At 49.9% G+C, this 13,036-nt stretch overlaps 2 protein-coding genes across 4 annotated transcripts in view; both read left to right on the top strand.

The window, feature by feature from the left end:
* Nucleotides 1–13,036, top strand: part of RDH13 (retinol dehydrogenase 13) — a 280,844-nt gene that overhangs the window by 225,860 nt on the left and 41,948 nt on the right. The gene's annotated exons all lie outside the window — the stretch shown is intronic.
* CDC42EP5 (CDC42 effector protein 5) lies at nt 7,522–13,007 on the top strand. 3 transcript variants are annotated; one of them, XM_027037410.2, is made up of 3 exons: nt 7,522–8,242; nt 8,511–8,646; nt 12,402–13,007. In XM_027037410.2, exon 3 carries the CDS (start codon nt 12,478–12,480, stop codon nt 12,937–12,939), a length of 462 nt encoding a protein of 153 aa, XP_026893211.1. In that variant the 5' UTR covers nt 7,522–8,242; nt 8,511–8,646; nt 12,402–12,477; the 3' UTR covers nt 12,940–13,007. The 3 variants fall into 3 exon arrangements, with proteins under 3 accessions (XP_026893211.1, XP_026893212.1, XP_026893210.1); XM_027037411.2 differs by having other exon boundaries at nt 7,535–8,242; nt 8,489–8,646; nt 12,478–13,007; XM_027037409.2 differs by having other exon boundaries at nt 7,746–8,242; nt 12,478–13,007.

Here is a 13,036-nt window from a genome sequence, read left to right as displayed (position 1 = left end):
AACTCTGACTGATAACAGTGGGAACAGGGCTTCCTTTTGAGATGATGAAAACACCCTGAAACTAATTAGAGGTGACAGCTGCACAAATGCCACCGAATTGTACACTTTTAAATGGTTAATAGTCAATTCTATACTATATGAACTTTCTTGCAACAGGAAGAAACAGCTATGATGTAATTAATGTTTGTTTGTAAAGCAGGCAGAACAGCCTTGACACTTTATGGGTGCGTGTACTCAGATTGTACACGTATCCAGAAAAGACAACATTACGACCAAAGTCCAGAGTACTTTCTTTATTGCTGTCTCTCTGCCTGCCCCAGTGTAGAGTAGAAATTATGTTCCCCAGACGACAGCATTCTGTGGTCAATGTGATCCGCATCTACATGTTGAGCTTCCCTCTCTCCTGCAAAATTCTCTCCTTCTGTGGGTGTCCCCAGCACCCTGGACCTGTGTATAAGCACCCTCCCTATTTCACTCATCCGGACCCAACCTCCAGTGGGTGGGTTCTGTCTTTGCTGTCCATGGTGCTGATCGGGACTTCCCTATTCGGCACGTTTCAGCACCATGGCCAGAGTCTATGGGGCGGGGGGCACAAATTTGCCATATTCTGATACCTCGGTTGGCAAGCTTGGCTTACTGAGCCCCTATCTTTGGTCCTCCTATATAGTCTCCACGCAGGAGTCAAATAAAAATATTCAGTCAGAACTTAAGAGTAAGTTGCAAAAATACAGGGGGATGTCAGTATTTGACATTAACTCAGACCCCCTTGGCAATCCGTGCATCCTGAACGGAGACAGAATTCAGAAGCTCAGAATGTTAGCCCCACACTCAGCATTAATGTTACCTCAAGCTCATTACCGCAGAAGATCCCTTACCAGACCAAGTTCAGGGTACCGACTTTTGAGCATGGCCAAAGGATAACAGACTTGGGGGTACAGCAAACTGGTTTCAAAACGTAGAGCTGCCTCTTGCTAGTTGTGTCCTTGGGAATATCATTTCACCTCTCTGAGGCTCCCTCTGCTTTTCTGTAAGATGGGTGCCTGCTTCGCAGGAATGTTCAGAAGATTGATTGATGGTCAGAGATTGTTATACTCTGCCTTTCACAGGAGACAAGAAGTTCAGCTAAGTGGGAAAGATCTGGAGCCGGGTAGCCTGGGATTTGACCGTAGGTCTGTCTCATTAACTACATGACTTAGGGAGAGTCACCCCCATGACTCTGTGTTGTCATGTATACAATGAGGATAATGCTAGGATCTATTTCACAGGGTTTTGGTAAGAAACTAAACAGTTTTATATGTGGTGTGTGGAGTAAGGTGCCTGACATAGAGTTAGCTCTCATGCAGGAATGAGAGTTGTTATTACCATCATCATCATCATCACCCTAGTCATTATGTGCCTAGACACAGCCTGATAAACTGCCTGTGTTCAGGAATGACGGATGCTCTTTGATAGATTACTGTTAGAACCGCTGACAACTGATACAGGTAAAGACACTGAGGCCAAGAGCTGAAAGTGACCAGCATGGGGTCACTCGGGCAAGAGTTTGTGGAAATGGGGCCCGAAGCCAAGCCTGTATGATGCCAGTGAATGGGCTTTTACCACAATCCCACCTGCTCACATTTAGCACCAAGGCAGGAAGGATCTGAGGAATCCCCTCTACCACTCCAGAGGCTCAGAGTACTTGGCCAGGAGTTTGGCCCTTCCCTCCTGCCTCAGATGTTCCACTGGTACCAGAAGAGTTGCTCCTGCAGTGGAATCCCAGGACCTTTCCCTGGGTGGGGCAGAGGAGTAAGGAATTGTACATGGTCTTAGTTGCATGGGAGATACAGGCACTGGGAGATGGCTCAGTGGGAAGGAGGAAGGAGCTGAGACTCATGACAGGGCACTCCAGAGACAGAACAAGGCTGTCCTGGGAAGCAGGCAGACTGGTTGCAGACCACTCCTGGTGCCATGGTTTCTCCTGGGGCTCCCTCTGCTGGCATGGTCCTCACCCCCTCTCTTCTGCCTCCCTCTCTGTCTCCATCTTTCTGGGGCCTCTTCTCTCTGATACAGATTTCTCTCTTTCTCTTTATGTGTGCTTCTGTCTCTCTGTCTCTGTCTCTGTCTCTCTCTCTCTCATTCTCTCTCTGTCTCTCCTCTCTGGGCCTCTTTCCTCTCCCTCTGAACCTAGATGGGGGTGTTTCAAAGTCCTTTTGGGTGCTGGAAATCCCTTCTGGTGGCAAAACCTGACCTTGGGCTACCCTGCACCTCAACCTCCCCTGTTCACATCCCTGAGCTGGTGGAGAAACCCCCATAGCTCGTGCATTGGCCACTGCACCCTTATGGCCTCTGACTCCCCTGGCCTCCATTTCCTCATGTGCTGCTCAGAGCCTGGAGCCTGCTTTCAAATTCTGCATCTCCCTCTCTCTCTGCCCCTCCCCCCTCTCAAAAATAGACATTAACATTTTTTTAATTAAGTAAAATTAAGTAAATTTTAAATTTCAGTTCTTTGGTTCCACTAGCCACATTTCAAGAGCTCAGCAGCCACACGTGGCTACCATATTGTATAAAGCAGATAACAGGACATTCCCATCATTCCAGAAAGTTCTGTTGGACAGATCCCTGTCTTCCTTGCTCCTGGGGGTCCTCTCCATCGTAGACCATACCCTCTCTTGTATTTTTCATCACTCCTTCCCTGTCAGGGTCAGCCTGCCTGAATTAAAATACCACCCGCACACCTTAACAGCTGCATTAGCTAAGTTACCTAAAAATTAAAATGAATTTTAAAATGAATTTTAAAACACCTTTCTGTTGTGTGCCTCAGTTTCCTTATTTGTAATATGAGGATAATAATATCAACCTCCACCACCCACCAAACACACAATGCTATTGCAAGAATTAAATGAGGTTACATACACAGAGGGCTTAGAGCAGTTTCCAGAAGATTCTAAGCACTCGATAGATGTTAGCTGCTGTTATTATTATTATCATTGTTGTTGTTGTACATCATTTTCAAAATGCGGAAATAAGCTCAAGCCTCCTTTTGAAATATGTATGTAGGGGCACTTGCCTGGCTCAGTCAGTAAAGCATGAGATGCTTAATCTCCAGGTCATGAGTTCAAGCCCCACATTGGGCATAGAGATTACTTTTAAAAACAAAATAAAATAGAGGCGCCTGGTGGTTCAGCCGGTTAAGCCTCCGACTCATGATTTCAGCTCAGGTCATGATCTTGCAGTTCATGAGTTCGAGCCACACGTCAGGCTCTGTGCTGACAGCTCAGAACCTGGAGCCTGCTTCATATTCTCTCTGTCTGCCTGTCTCTCTCTCTCTCTCTCTCTCCCCCTCCCCTACTCATCCTCTGTCTCTCAAAAATAAATAAACGTTAAAAAAATTCTTTTCAGTGTTTTCTTTGAGCACCATCTCGATCAGCAGTACTCAACAAGAGGCAATATCCCCCCTACAGGGGACATTTGACGGGAGGCAGGGGTGCTACTGGTATCCAGTGGGTGGGGGCCAGGGGATGGGGCTGCGCATCCCACATGCACAGGACAGCCCACCCGTGACAAAGAATGATCTGGCTCCAAATGGCATAGGACGAAGGTGGAAAATGCTGGTCTATGTGTTTGCAAGAATCCAGACGATTTGGGAGGTGTACACCCCAAATTAATTTCAGGGGATACACAAGATGGAGACTGGATTGGAGAATGCCATCGAAACCTTATTAGTTGAGGTCTATTTCTCGATCTTTACAAACAGATGTGTTCATGTATTGTTCATGTAACTAAAAATTACATTAACAACAAAACAAAATAGTAGCAAATGTACCCAAAGCAACCAAAGAAACAATACTCTTTTTCTGACCCCTATCTGACTCTTATCTCTCCCCCGTTCCTGTCACTGCCAGACTCCTGGGGTCTGCACCTCCTCTCTGCCTCCTCCCCCACCCAGGGCAATCTGGCTTCCGTTGCCAGCCCCCCAGCTGCTCACCCAGGCCATTATCAGGTCTCTGGGTTGTTACTGAATCCAGTGAATCTTCTTATCACGTTGGCCTGCTTTTGAGACTGCGATGAGAGACTGTCTGACTTCCCTGAGCTTCTGGATCCCATCTCTCTCCCCCTCTTTCTCTGGCTGCTGCCAGGACCTTGTCCAAGCAAGTTTCTTTCCTTCTTGCTAGCCCTCCAATGTCACACTTCTCGGATGCTTTGTCCCAAGCCTCTGCTCTTCCTGCATTTCACCCCAGAACCAGCTACACAATCGGGGTGGGGGGTGCATTGCAAATGAAAATGTGGGGTCCCTTGTTCAAAATTGTTAATAATTTCAAGATAGTCACAGGAGATCATTAAACCAAGTGCACAGCACTTCTAAGCACAGGGCCCCAAGCGACTGTGCAGGTCAGTGGCCCATAAACTCACCTTGCTTCCTGCTTTCCTGGGTACAACCCCCAGCCTGTCTCACTCCCACCCCCTGTTCTCCACCTTGATGGTGGCCTCATCATCCCCCGGGACCTGCTTTCTGAGGGTTGTTGAGGTAGACAAAATGCACTTCTCAAGATGTCCAGGCATGAATGCCCGAAACTCACGAATATGTTGATCACAGAGCAAAGGGACTTTGCAGATACGATTAAAGTAACTTACAGACCTTAAAATAGATTATCCTGGTGTGATGGTGAATCTTGTGTCCACTTGGCCAGTCTACAGCACCTGGTTATTTAGTCAAACACTAACCCAGGTGTTGCTATGGAAACATTTTGTAGATGTGGTTAAATGTCTACAGTCACTTTACTCTAAGTAAAGGAGAGAACATGGCGGGGGGAGGGGTCTCTTCCAATCAGTTGAGCAAAATAAAGGTTTCTCCGAAGGAAAAGGAATTCTGCTCCATCTTCTCCTGACCGACAGAGCTTCCAGTCAGTCCTGTGGATTTGTGTCCTACCAGCCCTACAAGCACAAAACCCAATTCCTTGCAACAAATCATATATATATGGTGTATATATATATATATATATAGTAAATAATCATATATATTGTAACTAATCATATATATATGCAACTAATATATATATAGTAACTAATCATATATATATTGCAACTAATCATATATATATGCAACTAATATATATATATATATATATATATAGCAACTAATCATATATATAGGATTTGTTAACCGTATTCCCTAGTAATCAGTAGAAATTAATATTTTATATATATCTTAACTATGTAGGTATCTTATATATCTTCTTTGGTTTGGATACATTTGCTACTATTTTGTTTTCAATGTAATTTTTAGTTACACAACAATACATGAACACATCCTATTTGTAGAGAAAGAAATAAACTTTGACTAGTAAGGTTTTGATGACCTTCTCCAATCCAATCTCCATCTCACGTATCCCTGTATATCTTAGTACGTGTGTGTATGTATATACACGTAGGATATGTCCTGGTTCCCTGGAGAACCCTGACTGATACACCTGTGTTACCCAGGTAGGCCCATCTAATCACATGAGCCCTTAGAAGCAGAGAACTTTCTGTGGCCAGAGGCAGGAGAGAGATGGAGAGAATGGGGAATCCAAGAGATTTGAAGCCTAAGAGGGATTCAACTCACTGCCGCCAGAGGGGAGCTTCATGGAAAGCATGAGGAGGCAGACAGCTTCTAGGAGCAGACCAGGCCCCAGCTGACAGCTAGTCAGAGCCAGGAACCTCAGTCCTATGGCCACAAGGAACTGAATTCAGCCAATACCTTGAAAGAGCTTGGAAGAAGATCGCCATATCGACATCTTGATTTCAGCCCTGAGAGGTCTAAGGACCCACCCGGACTCTGAACTACAGATACCGTGGAGTAAAAAAATGCGGTGGTTGTCAACCATATAGGTTGTGGAGATTCTTTCCACCATCAATGGAAAAACAATACTCTCATCCTTGCTTCTCTCTCTCCTGCAAATCCCTTTTGGTTCTCAAGTCCAAGTGAACCTGCCTGAATCCCTTTGCGTTGTAATTTCCTCTCCATTCTTGTGGCCCTGGCTCCAACTCAGGTCCCTCTCCAGGGTCCCTGCACCCAGCCTCACAGCTTCCTGGCCAGGTCTGGGAAAAGGACACTGCCAAAAAGAAAAAAAAAAAATAAGGAAACATCAAAGATTCAGTAACCAAGATTGACCGACGCTGTAACACAACAAACGACTAAATGCAACAAAAAGGATCAATAACACATCCGTGATGAGCAAAATATCAAAATCTTAAATGAAGATGGGATCAGAGTGACTGATTTTTTTCCTTTTGTCCCAGGACCCCAAAAAAGCTTTCCACCAGCCTGATCCTGTCTTTCTTTGAAGTTTTGATTTTTTTTTGTTCATTTCATACATCTATTTTCAAAATAGGGCATTAAAATGTTCTTTATTTTAGGCAAAATGTGGTCTATCTGTGCCATGGAATATCATTCAGCCATAAAATGAATTAAGCACCAACACATGCTACAGCATGGATGAACCTTGAGGACACTATGCTCAGTGAGAGAAGTGGAACACAGAAGGCCACATAGCATAGGATTCAGTGTCTGTGAGACATCCTGAACAAGCAAATCCAGAGAGACAGAAAGCAGACTGGTGGCTGTAGGAGCTGCAGGTGGGGAAATAGGGAGGGACTGGCTTAGGGATAAGGGGCTTCCTTTAGAGGGTGATGAAAATGGTTTGGAGCTGGACAGAGGTGGTGGTTGTATAACACTGGGGATGTACCAGACATCACTTTTAAATAGTTCCTTTAATGTGGTGTGGATTTAACGCCAATAAAAGTGTTTGCTAAAAATCTATATTTAATTATATTATTTATCTTGGTTACTGAGTTTTGTGTAAACCCCCCTCCCCATCCACCCTAAATCCACCCTAAAATGCTGGATTTGAAATGCAGCATTCCTCTTGTGAATCCCAGAGGGAACTTTCTTCTTTCTTTCTTTCTTTCATTTTTTTTAAGCAGGGCAAAGGGATGGGGAGCTTTAAGGACTGCAATTTTATTTTATTTATTTTTAAGTTTATTTCTTTTGAGAGAGAGAGCATAAAAATTGGGAAAGACAGAGAGAGAGGGAGAGAGAATCCCAAGCAGGCTCTGAGCTGTCAGCACAGAGCCACACGCCGCCGGGCTCAAACTCACAAACTGTGAGATCATGACCTGAGCCAAAGAGGGATGCTTAACGGACTGAGCCACCCTCCAGGAACTTTCTAATCCCTGGATCCGACCCTGCTATCCTATCCTGGGGTACCCCTTCAGTACCCCAGGCTCCAGGACAAAAATCTAAGCTCCCAGTGGCTTTTAAGCTGATCTCTGATTTTAGAGAGTGCTTTTTGCCTGTGGTCCTCCTCTGCTCACCTGGGCTCCCAGCCTGCTCTGAGTGTTCTTCCTCTTCTCCACGGCTCTACAACCGGCCCCTCCTTGGAGGCTTTGTTCAAGCTTCACTTCCTTGTTACCTGTGAGATTGACTCTCTTCGCCAGCCCCAGCTCACAACTAAGACAGCCTCCTCCCTGGGCCTCTTCCCAACCAGCCTCCTCTCTGGGGACTCCACTCTCCTGGGAAGGCCCTCCCTCGTGCCTCCTGGGGGGGGATCTTCCCAACATTCAAATCTGAGACTCCTCTTGTCACCAAAAGGTGCAAATGCTCAGAGTCATGGAATGATCTTTCCATGAGCAGTGTCAGGCAGGGACATTCGCCCAGGAAACTCTCCAAAGCAGGGTCAGAGCTTCTCCTGCGGGCTCAGGGACCTTGTCTGTTTCATTCTCTCACATTCTCTTTCCCTCTCCCTCCCTCTCCCTCCCTCTCTCCTGCCCTCCCTCTACACACACACACACACACACACACACACACACACACCACAGACACTCCTCCAACAGCTGCAATCTGGAAGAAATTACTCTTCTAAACAGCCAGACTTCCCCAGTTTCAGGAAATTCCAAGCTGGGCAGGAGGAGGGGCTGGGCTGGGAGGGGGGCGCGCCCTGTCCATCCCCCCACCCCTTCTGCGTGTCCTCTGTGCGCACCCGGTCCGGCCCAGGCCCGCCCCCACACTCAGCCCGGAGGCCTCTGCTTTTCCACCACCGCTTTCTAGTCCTTTAAATCCTAGAGGCAAAACTTTTGGGGGATAAGGAAGGCGGGGAGGGGCCTGGGCCTTAACCCTCTCTGCCCCAGAGGGACTGGGCTGGACTGGGCAGTGACTTCGCGGCCCTTTTGGGCTCCTACCATGGCCCCCCGAGAGGGGCTGACACTTCGGTCCCCGGTGCAGGTAAGAAGGGACGCGAGGCCAGGGCCTGCCAGGGGTGGGGGCCCGGACTCCTTGGGTCTGAGGCAGGGAGGGTCGGCGGCCTGGACCCCAGGGTCCGTGGCGGGGGGGGGGGGGGGGGGGGATGGGGGGGGGTACCTGGGACTCCTGGGTCTGAGGAGTAAGAGAGGTAGGAGGCAGGACCCCTGGAACCTGAGAGAGGAGGGGTCCTGAGGAGGAGGACGCCTGGGTCCTGGACCCCCCCTCCAGGTCCCGCATGACACTTTGCCAGGTGTGATCCGCCCGGAGGAAAAAGGAAGAAGGAGCGGACTTGGGACTCGGAGGCAGAGGCGGGCTCCGAACCAAGGAGAGGGGCGTCCCAGTCGGAGCCCGAGAGCGCGCCTGCCCCACTCCGCGAGGGCCACGAGGTAAGGGGCAGCGGGGAGCCGGGGTCCCGGGGCCCAGGCTCAGGTCCGGGGGGCACGCGGGACAAGACGCGGGAAGGGACCGCAGGCGGCAGCCACGTGGCCCCAGCAAGCGCGGCGAGCCCAAGGCGGGGGGGGGGGGGGGGGGGGGGAGGTGTCTCCCACCCGCGGACCCGGCCCCGCCTCGGCCCCACCCGCCTGGCCACTTCTCCCCCAGAGCCGAGAACCGGTCGGGCCGGGTCTGGAGCGGGCGGTTATTTCCGTCTTGGCGGGGCTGGGGCTGGAGGGGACGGAGGTGAACCAGCTGTGCCCTCCTCTCCTGCAGCTGCAGCTGCGGGCCTGCAGGGGCGCAGGGAGGCGGGAGGAGGGCGGCCCAGCCGAGTCGCGGGGCCAGGGCCCCCGGGCTCCCACCCTTGCGCCAGCACTCCGCCAAACAACAGCGCTCTGTACGAGCCTTGGCCGGCTGACGGAGTTTTTCCGAGCATGATCTCATTGTGTCGAGCACTCAGCTCTGCTAGAAGGAGACTAGAGCCTTCTATTTAAGAGGACACCGAGGCTGGAGCCACTTACCCGAGGCCCTCAGAGCTAGCACCAAGAGGCCGCGCTCGAAAATGATTTCTAATTCATTGCGCTCAGTCTGGAATGGAAAAAAAAAAAAAAAAAAAAAAAAAGCAAAGCAAACAGATATGGTCAAGGGTGCAGGAAATCCCGGGACTTTAGAGCATCTCCGGCCGTTGTTTTTTCCATGGGGTAACACACCCACCCGCCCCATCCAAAGGGGTCTGTGGGCAACAGGGTGGCCATCTTTAGACTCTCAAGTTTAGACTCTGCCTGGTGTCCAAACCGGGCCCCCCACATTTGTTGCCCTGTGACTCTGGGCAAGTTACTCCCTCTCTCTGTGCCTCAGCCACCACATCTGTAAAATAAGGGTCTCCCCCCCTTACTGGGTTGTTCTGAGGATTGAATGAGTTTGTTTATTTGAGTAAACCATTTAGGCCCCCACCTGGCCCAGAATAAGGACTTAGGAAATACAATATCAGCATCATGAATATACTTTTCAAGTACGCCTAGCAAACAGGCTTTCCGACTCCCATTTTTCAGTGGAGTAAACTGAGATTTAAGGTTGAGGAAGGTAGTTCAGGGTCCCACGGAAAGGTGTGTTTGGCCAGGCACTGGGAAAATGGTGGTAACGTGGCCTGGGAGAGCCACAGAAGGGTGGCATGAGGGACAAGCTAGGGCGTGGGCAGGGCAAAGAGCCAGCGGCTGAGAGCTGCCCAGGGAGGGGTCAGTTCAAGAAGCAGCAGACAGTGGAAGTGGTAAGTCTGGGCTCCGGAGTCCCACAGAGCTGGTTTTGTGACCTTGGGCAAGTCTCTTTCCCTCTGTGAGTGTGTCCTTCTCTGGGACTCGGGAGAATGATCTAAGGTGGCCACTGAACATTTATTGAACTTCTGCTTTGGCTGTGTGTGTTGGGTCCTGTGCCCAGACTTTATTGGCAACATCTCACCAGTTCTTGCAAAGGGACTGTGACGTGTTATGGGAACACCCTATGCCCCTAGGTTCCTTTTATTTTCTTTTTTTTTTAGGAGGAAATGAGGTCAGAAAGGTTAAGTAACCTGCCCAAGGCCACACACACCACACAGCCAGACCGAAACCTGGGCGGTTGGCTGAGCTGTGATCTTTTTTTTTTTTTTAATTTAATTTTTGAGACAGAGACAGAGACAGAGAGCCTCAGTGGGAGAGAGGCAGAAAGAGAGGGAGACAGAGAATCTGAAGCAGGCCCCAGGCTCCGAACTGTCAGCTCAGAGCCCGACACAGGGCTTGAACCCACCAACCGCGAGATCATGACCCCAGCCGAAGTCGGACGCTCAACTGACGGAGCCACCCAGGCGCCCCCATTCGGTGTTCTTTTCACCTGCAGCTCACTCCACAGTAATGATGGGCACCCACTAGCTCTGGGAGCAGATTCTTTTCATTTTACACTGTGGATTGAAATTCATTAATGAGAAAAAGTCAGCGTTTAAAACAAATAAAATAGATTAGGATTGAAAACATCTGAGTGCCTTAGCTTGTAAGTCTTGTTTCATCCAATGTTTGTTCCCTTTTATTGGGGGAGTGGTGGGGAGGAAAGGCCAGTACGTGCCGGGTTATAATTAGAATATATTTACTCATCTAGGTGAGGTCAGAGGAGTTTGAGAAACACTACAGAGGTGATAAAATCAAGACTGGTTTTTCCAGGGAAATAAACGTAAAGTGTGTGTGTGTGTGTGTGTGTGCGCGCGCGCGCGCACGCACGCACGTGCGTGTGTGTTGGAGTGGGGTAAAGGACAATCCTCAGAACACATCCAGCCATGGTTATTTTAAATCCTTTTAGCTTTAATTTTTCTCTGCATTTTCAGTGATGTTTCCCAGAGTGCTAGTTACTGAAAGAATAGTGCTGACTGCTTTACCTTCTTCATAGGGTTTTATCAAATCTAAATTGTGTTCTAGTTATTTGGGGACACATCCTCCTCCCCCCCCCAACAACTGGCACCACCAATTGGCTGGCACTATTACAAGTACAGTTTTCTTTAATTGAGATTTTTCTACATGCCCTTCAAGGAAGGTGGTGTTATTTTATCCATTTTTTTAATGTTTTTTATTTATTTTTGAAGGAGAGACAGAGCATGAGAAGGGGAGGAGCAGAGAGAGAGGGAGACATAGAATTTGAAGCAGGCTCCAGGCTCTGAGCTGTCAGCACAGAGCCTGATGCGGGGCTCAAACCCACGAACTGTGAGATCATGACCTGAGCTGAAGTCGGACGCTTAACTGACTGAGCCACCCAGGCACCCCTTATCCATTTTATAGAGAGGAAACAGACATAGAGAAATCACATAATTTATCCCACTCATACAGCTGGCAAAGGGTGGTGCTTCAATTCAAACAGAAAGGCGATTTTTTATTATGATGATGATGATAACAGTGACTGTTAAAACAAAAGTACAAGGTCATCAAAGCCCCTCCCAAAAGTTCCATAAAAACAGCCAGGTTCCAGGATGTGGGCAAAGGTTGGCAGGCATTTCCAGGTACCATAGAGCCCAGGGGAGCCACGAGGTAGTAACACAGCTATTCCTGTAGTGCACAAGCAGCCAGCTTCAAATTTGCACTGTTCTTGCTCATTTTTAGAGAAATTTGCAAAAAGTAAGACATTATATTGTCTCTTTCGGAATCAAATACTCATGATAAAATGCTGTGCAAGTATACAGATTCCCAGGCCCACCTTAGACCTAAATTTGAGTTTCCAGGCAGGCCTGCATTGGGACTTGCTTGTGCCCTAGGCAAAGGTCTCGTGGACATATATTAATTTATATTCTATAGCTGTGTTGGTGTAAAGGCAAATCTTTCCCACACGTTTTAAAATAGATTAAAACATTTTAACATTCTCTTAGGCCTCTCCAAGTGTGGTGGGTCCCAGGCACTGTGCCTGCGTCCCTCCCCTCCACGGACAAAGTCATCCCGCCTTCAGGGAAGGGGCCTGGGAATCTCTGTCGGGCAGAAGCCGGAGTTTCTCCGTCAAGTTTAGGAAACACTCGGAAGAGTCGGTGAAGCACTGTTGCCTGGCCTGTAGGGAGACTCGAATATTAGTAATTAGTGGAATCGGCATGGCGTGGTGGTCGCGGGCCAACCTCCATTGGGGTCTGCGACCTCGGGCCTCCGGGAGCCGCTGTTTCCCCACCTGTCAAATGGAAGTAATCCCTCCTTTGAACCGCTCGCTGCCTTAGGCCCAGGGTGGGAACGCGGCCTCGCTCGCTCACTCGCTCCCGGAGGAGGCAGCGCTGACCCGGCCCTACCCCGCAGATGCCGGTGCTGAAGCAGCTGGGCCCCGCGCAGCCCAAGAAGCGGCCGGAGCGCGGCGCCCTCTCCATCTCCGCGCCGCTCGGCGACTTCCGGCACACGCTGCACGTGGGGCGCGGTGGCGACGCCTTCGGGGACACTTCGTTCCTGAGCCGTCACGGCGGCGGGCCGCCGCCCGAGCCCCGGCCGCCGCCCGCCGGAGCTCCGCGCTCCGCGCCGCCGCCCGCGGTGCCGCAGCCCCCGCCGCCGGTCCTCCGCACGCCCGCGCCCGCCGACCCGCTGCTGTCCTTCCACCTGGATTTAGGCCCCTCCATGCTGGACGCGGTGCTGGGCGTCATGGACGCGGAGCGCCCGGGGGCCGCTGCCGCCAAGCCCGACTTGGACCCCAGCTCCGGGGCACAGCACCCCAGGGCCCGCTGCCACCCCAACGCGGACCTCGAGAGGGACGACGTCATCGGCCTGTAGGCACCCCTGTTCCTGATGCTTTTACCATCTGGCACCCCACTTCTTTATACATAAATGGTTAAGGTCTCTGCCCCGGGTTCTGCCTGTTTATTTTGCA

The sequence above is a fragment of the Acinonyx jubatus genome, chromosome E2, assembly GCF_027475565.1.
Source record: "Acinonyx jubatus isolate Ajub_Pintada_27869175 chromosome E2, VMU_Ajub_asm_v1.0, whole genome shotgun sequence".
NCBI lineage: Eukaryota > Metazoa > Chordata > Mammalia > Carnivora > Felidae > Acinonyx > Acinonyx jubatus.
The sequence above is the reverse complement of the archived record's forward strand: the minus strand, read 5'-3'. Positions and strand labels throughout refer to the sequence as shown.

What these genes read in the sequence shown, in the direction of transcription:
- CDC42EP5 (XM_027037410.2), top strand. Translation starts at nt 12,478, where the DNA reads ATGCCGGTGCTGAAGCAGCTGGGCCCCGCGCAGCCCAAGAAGCGGCCG.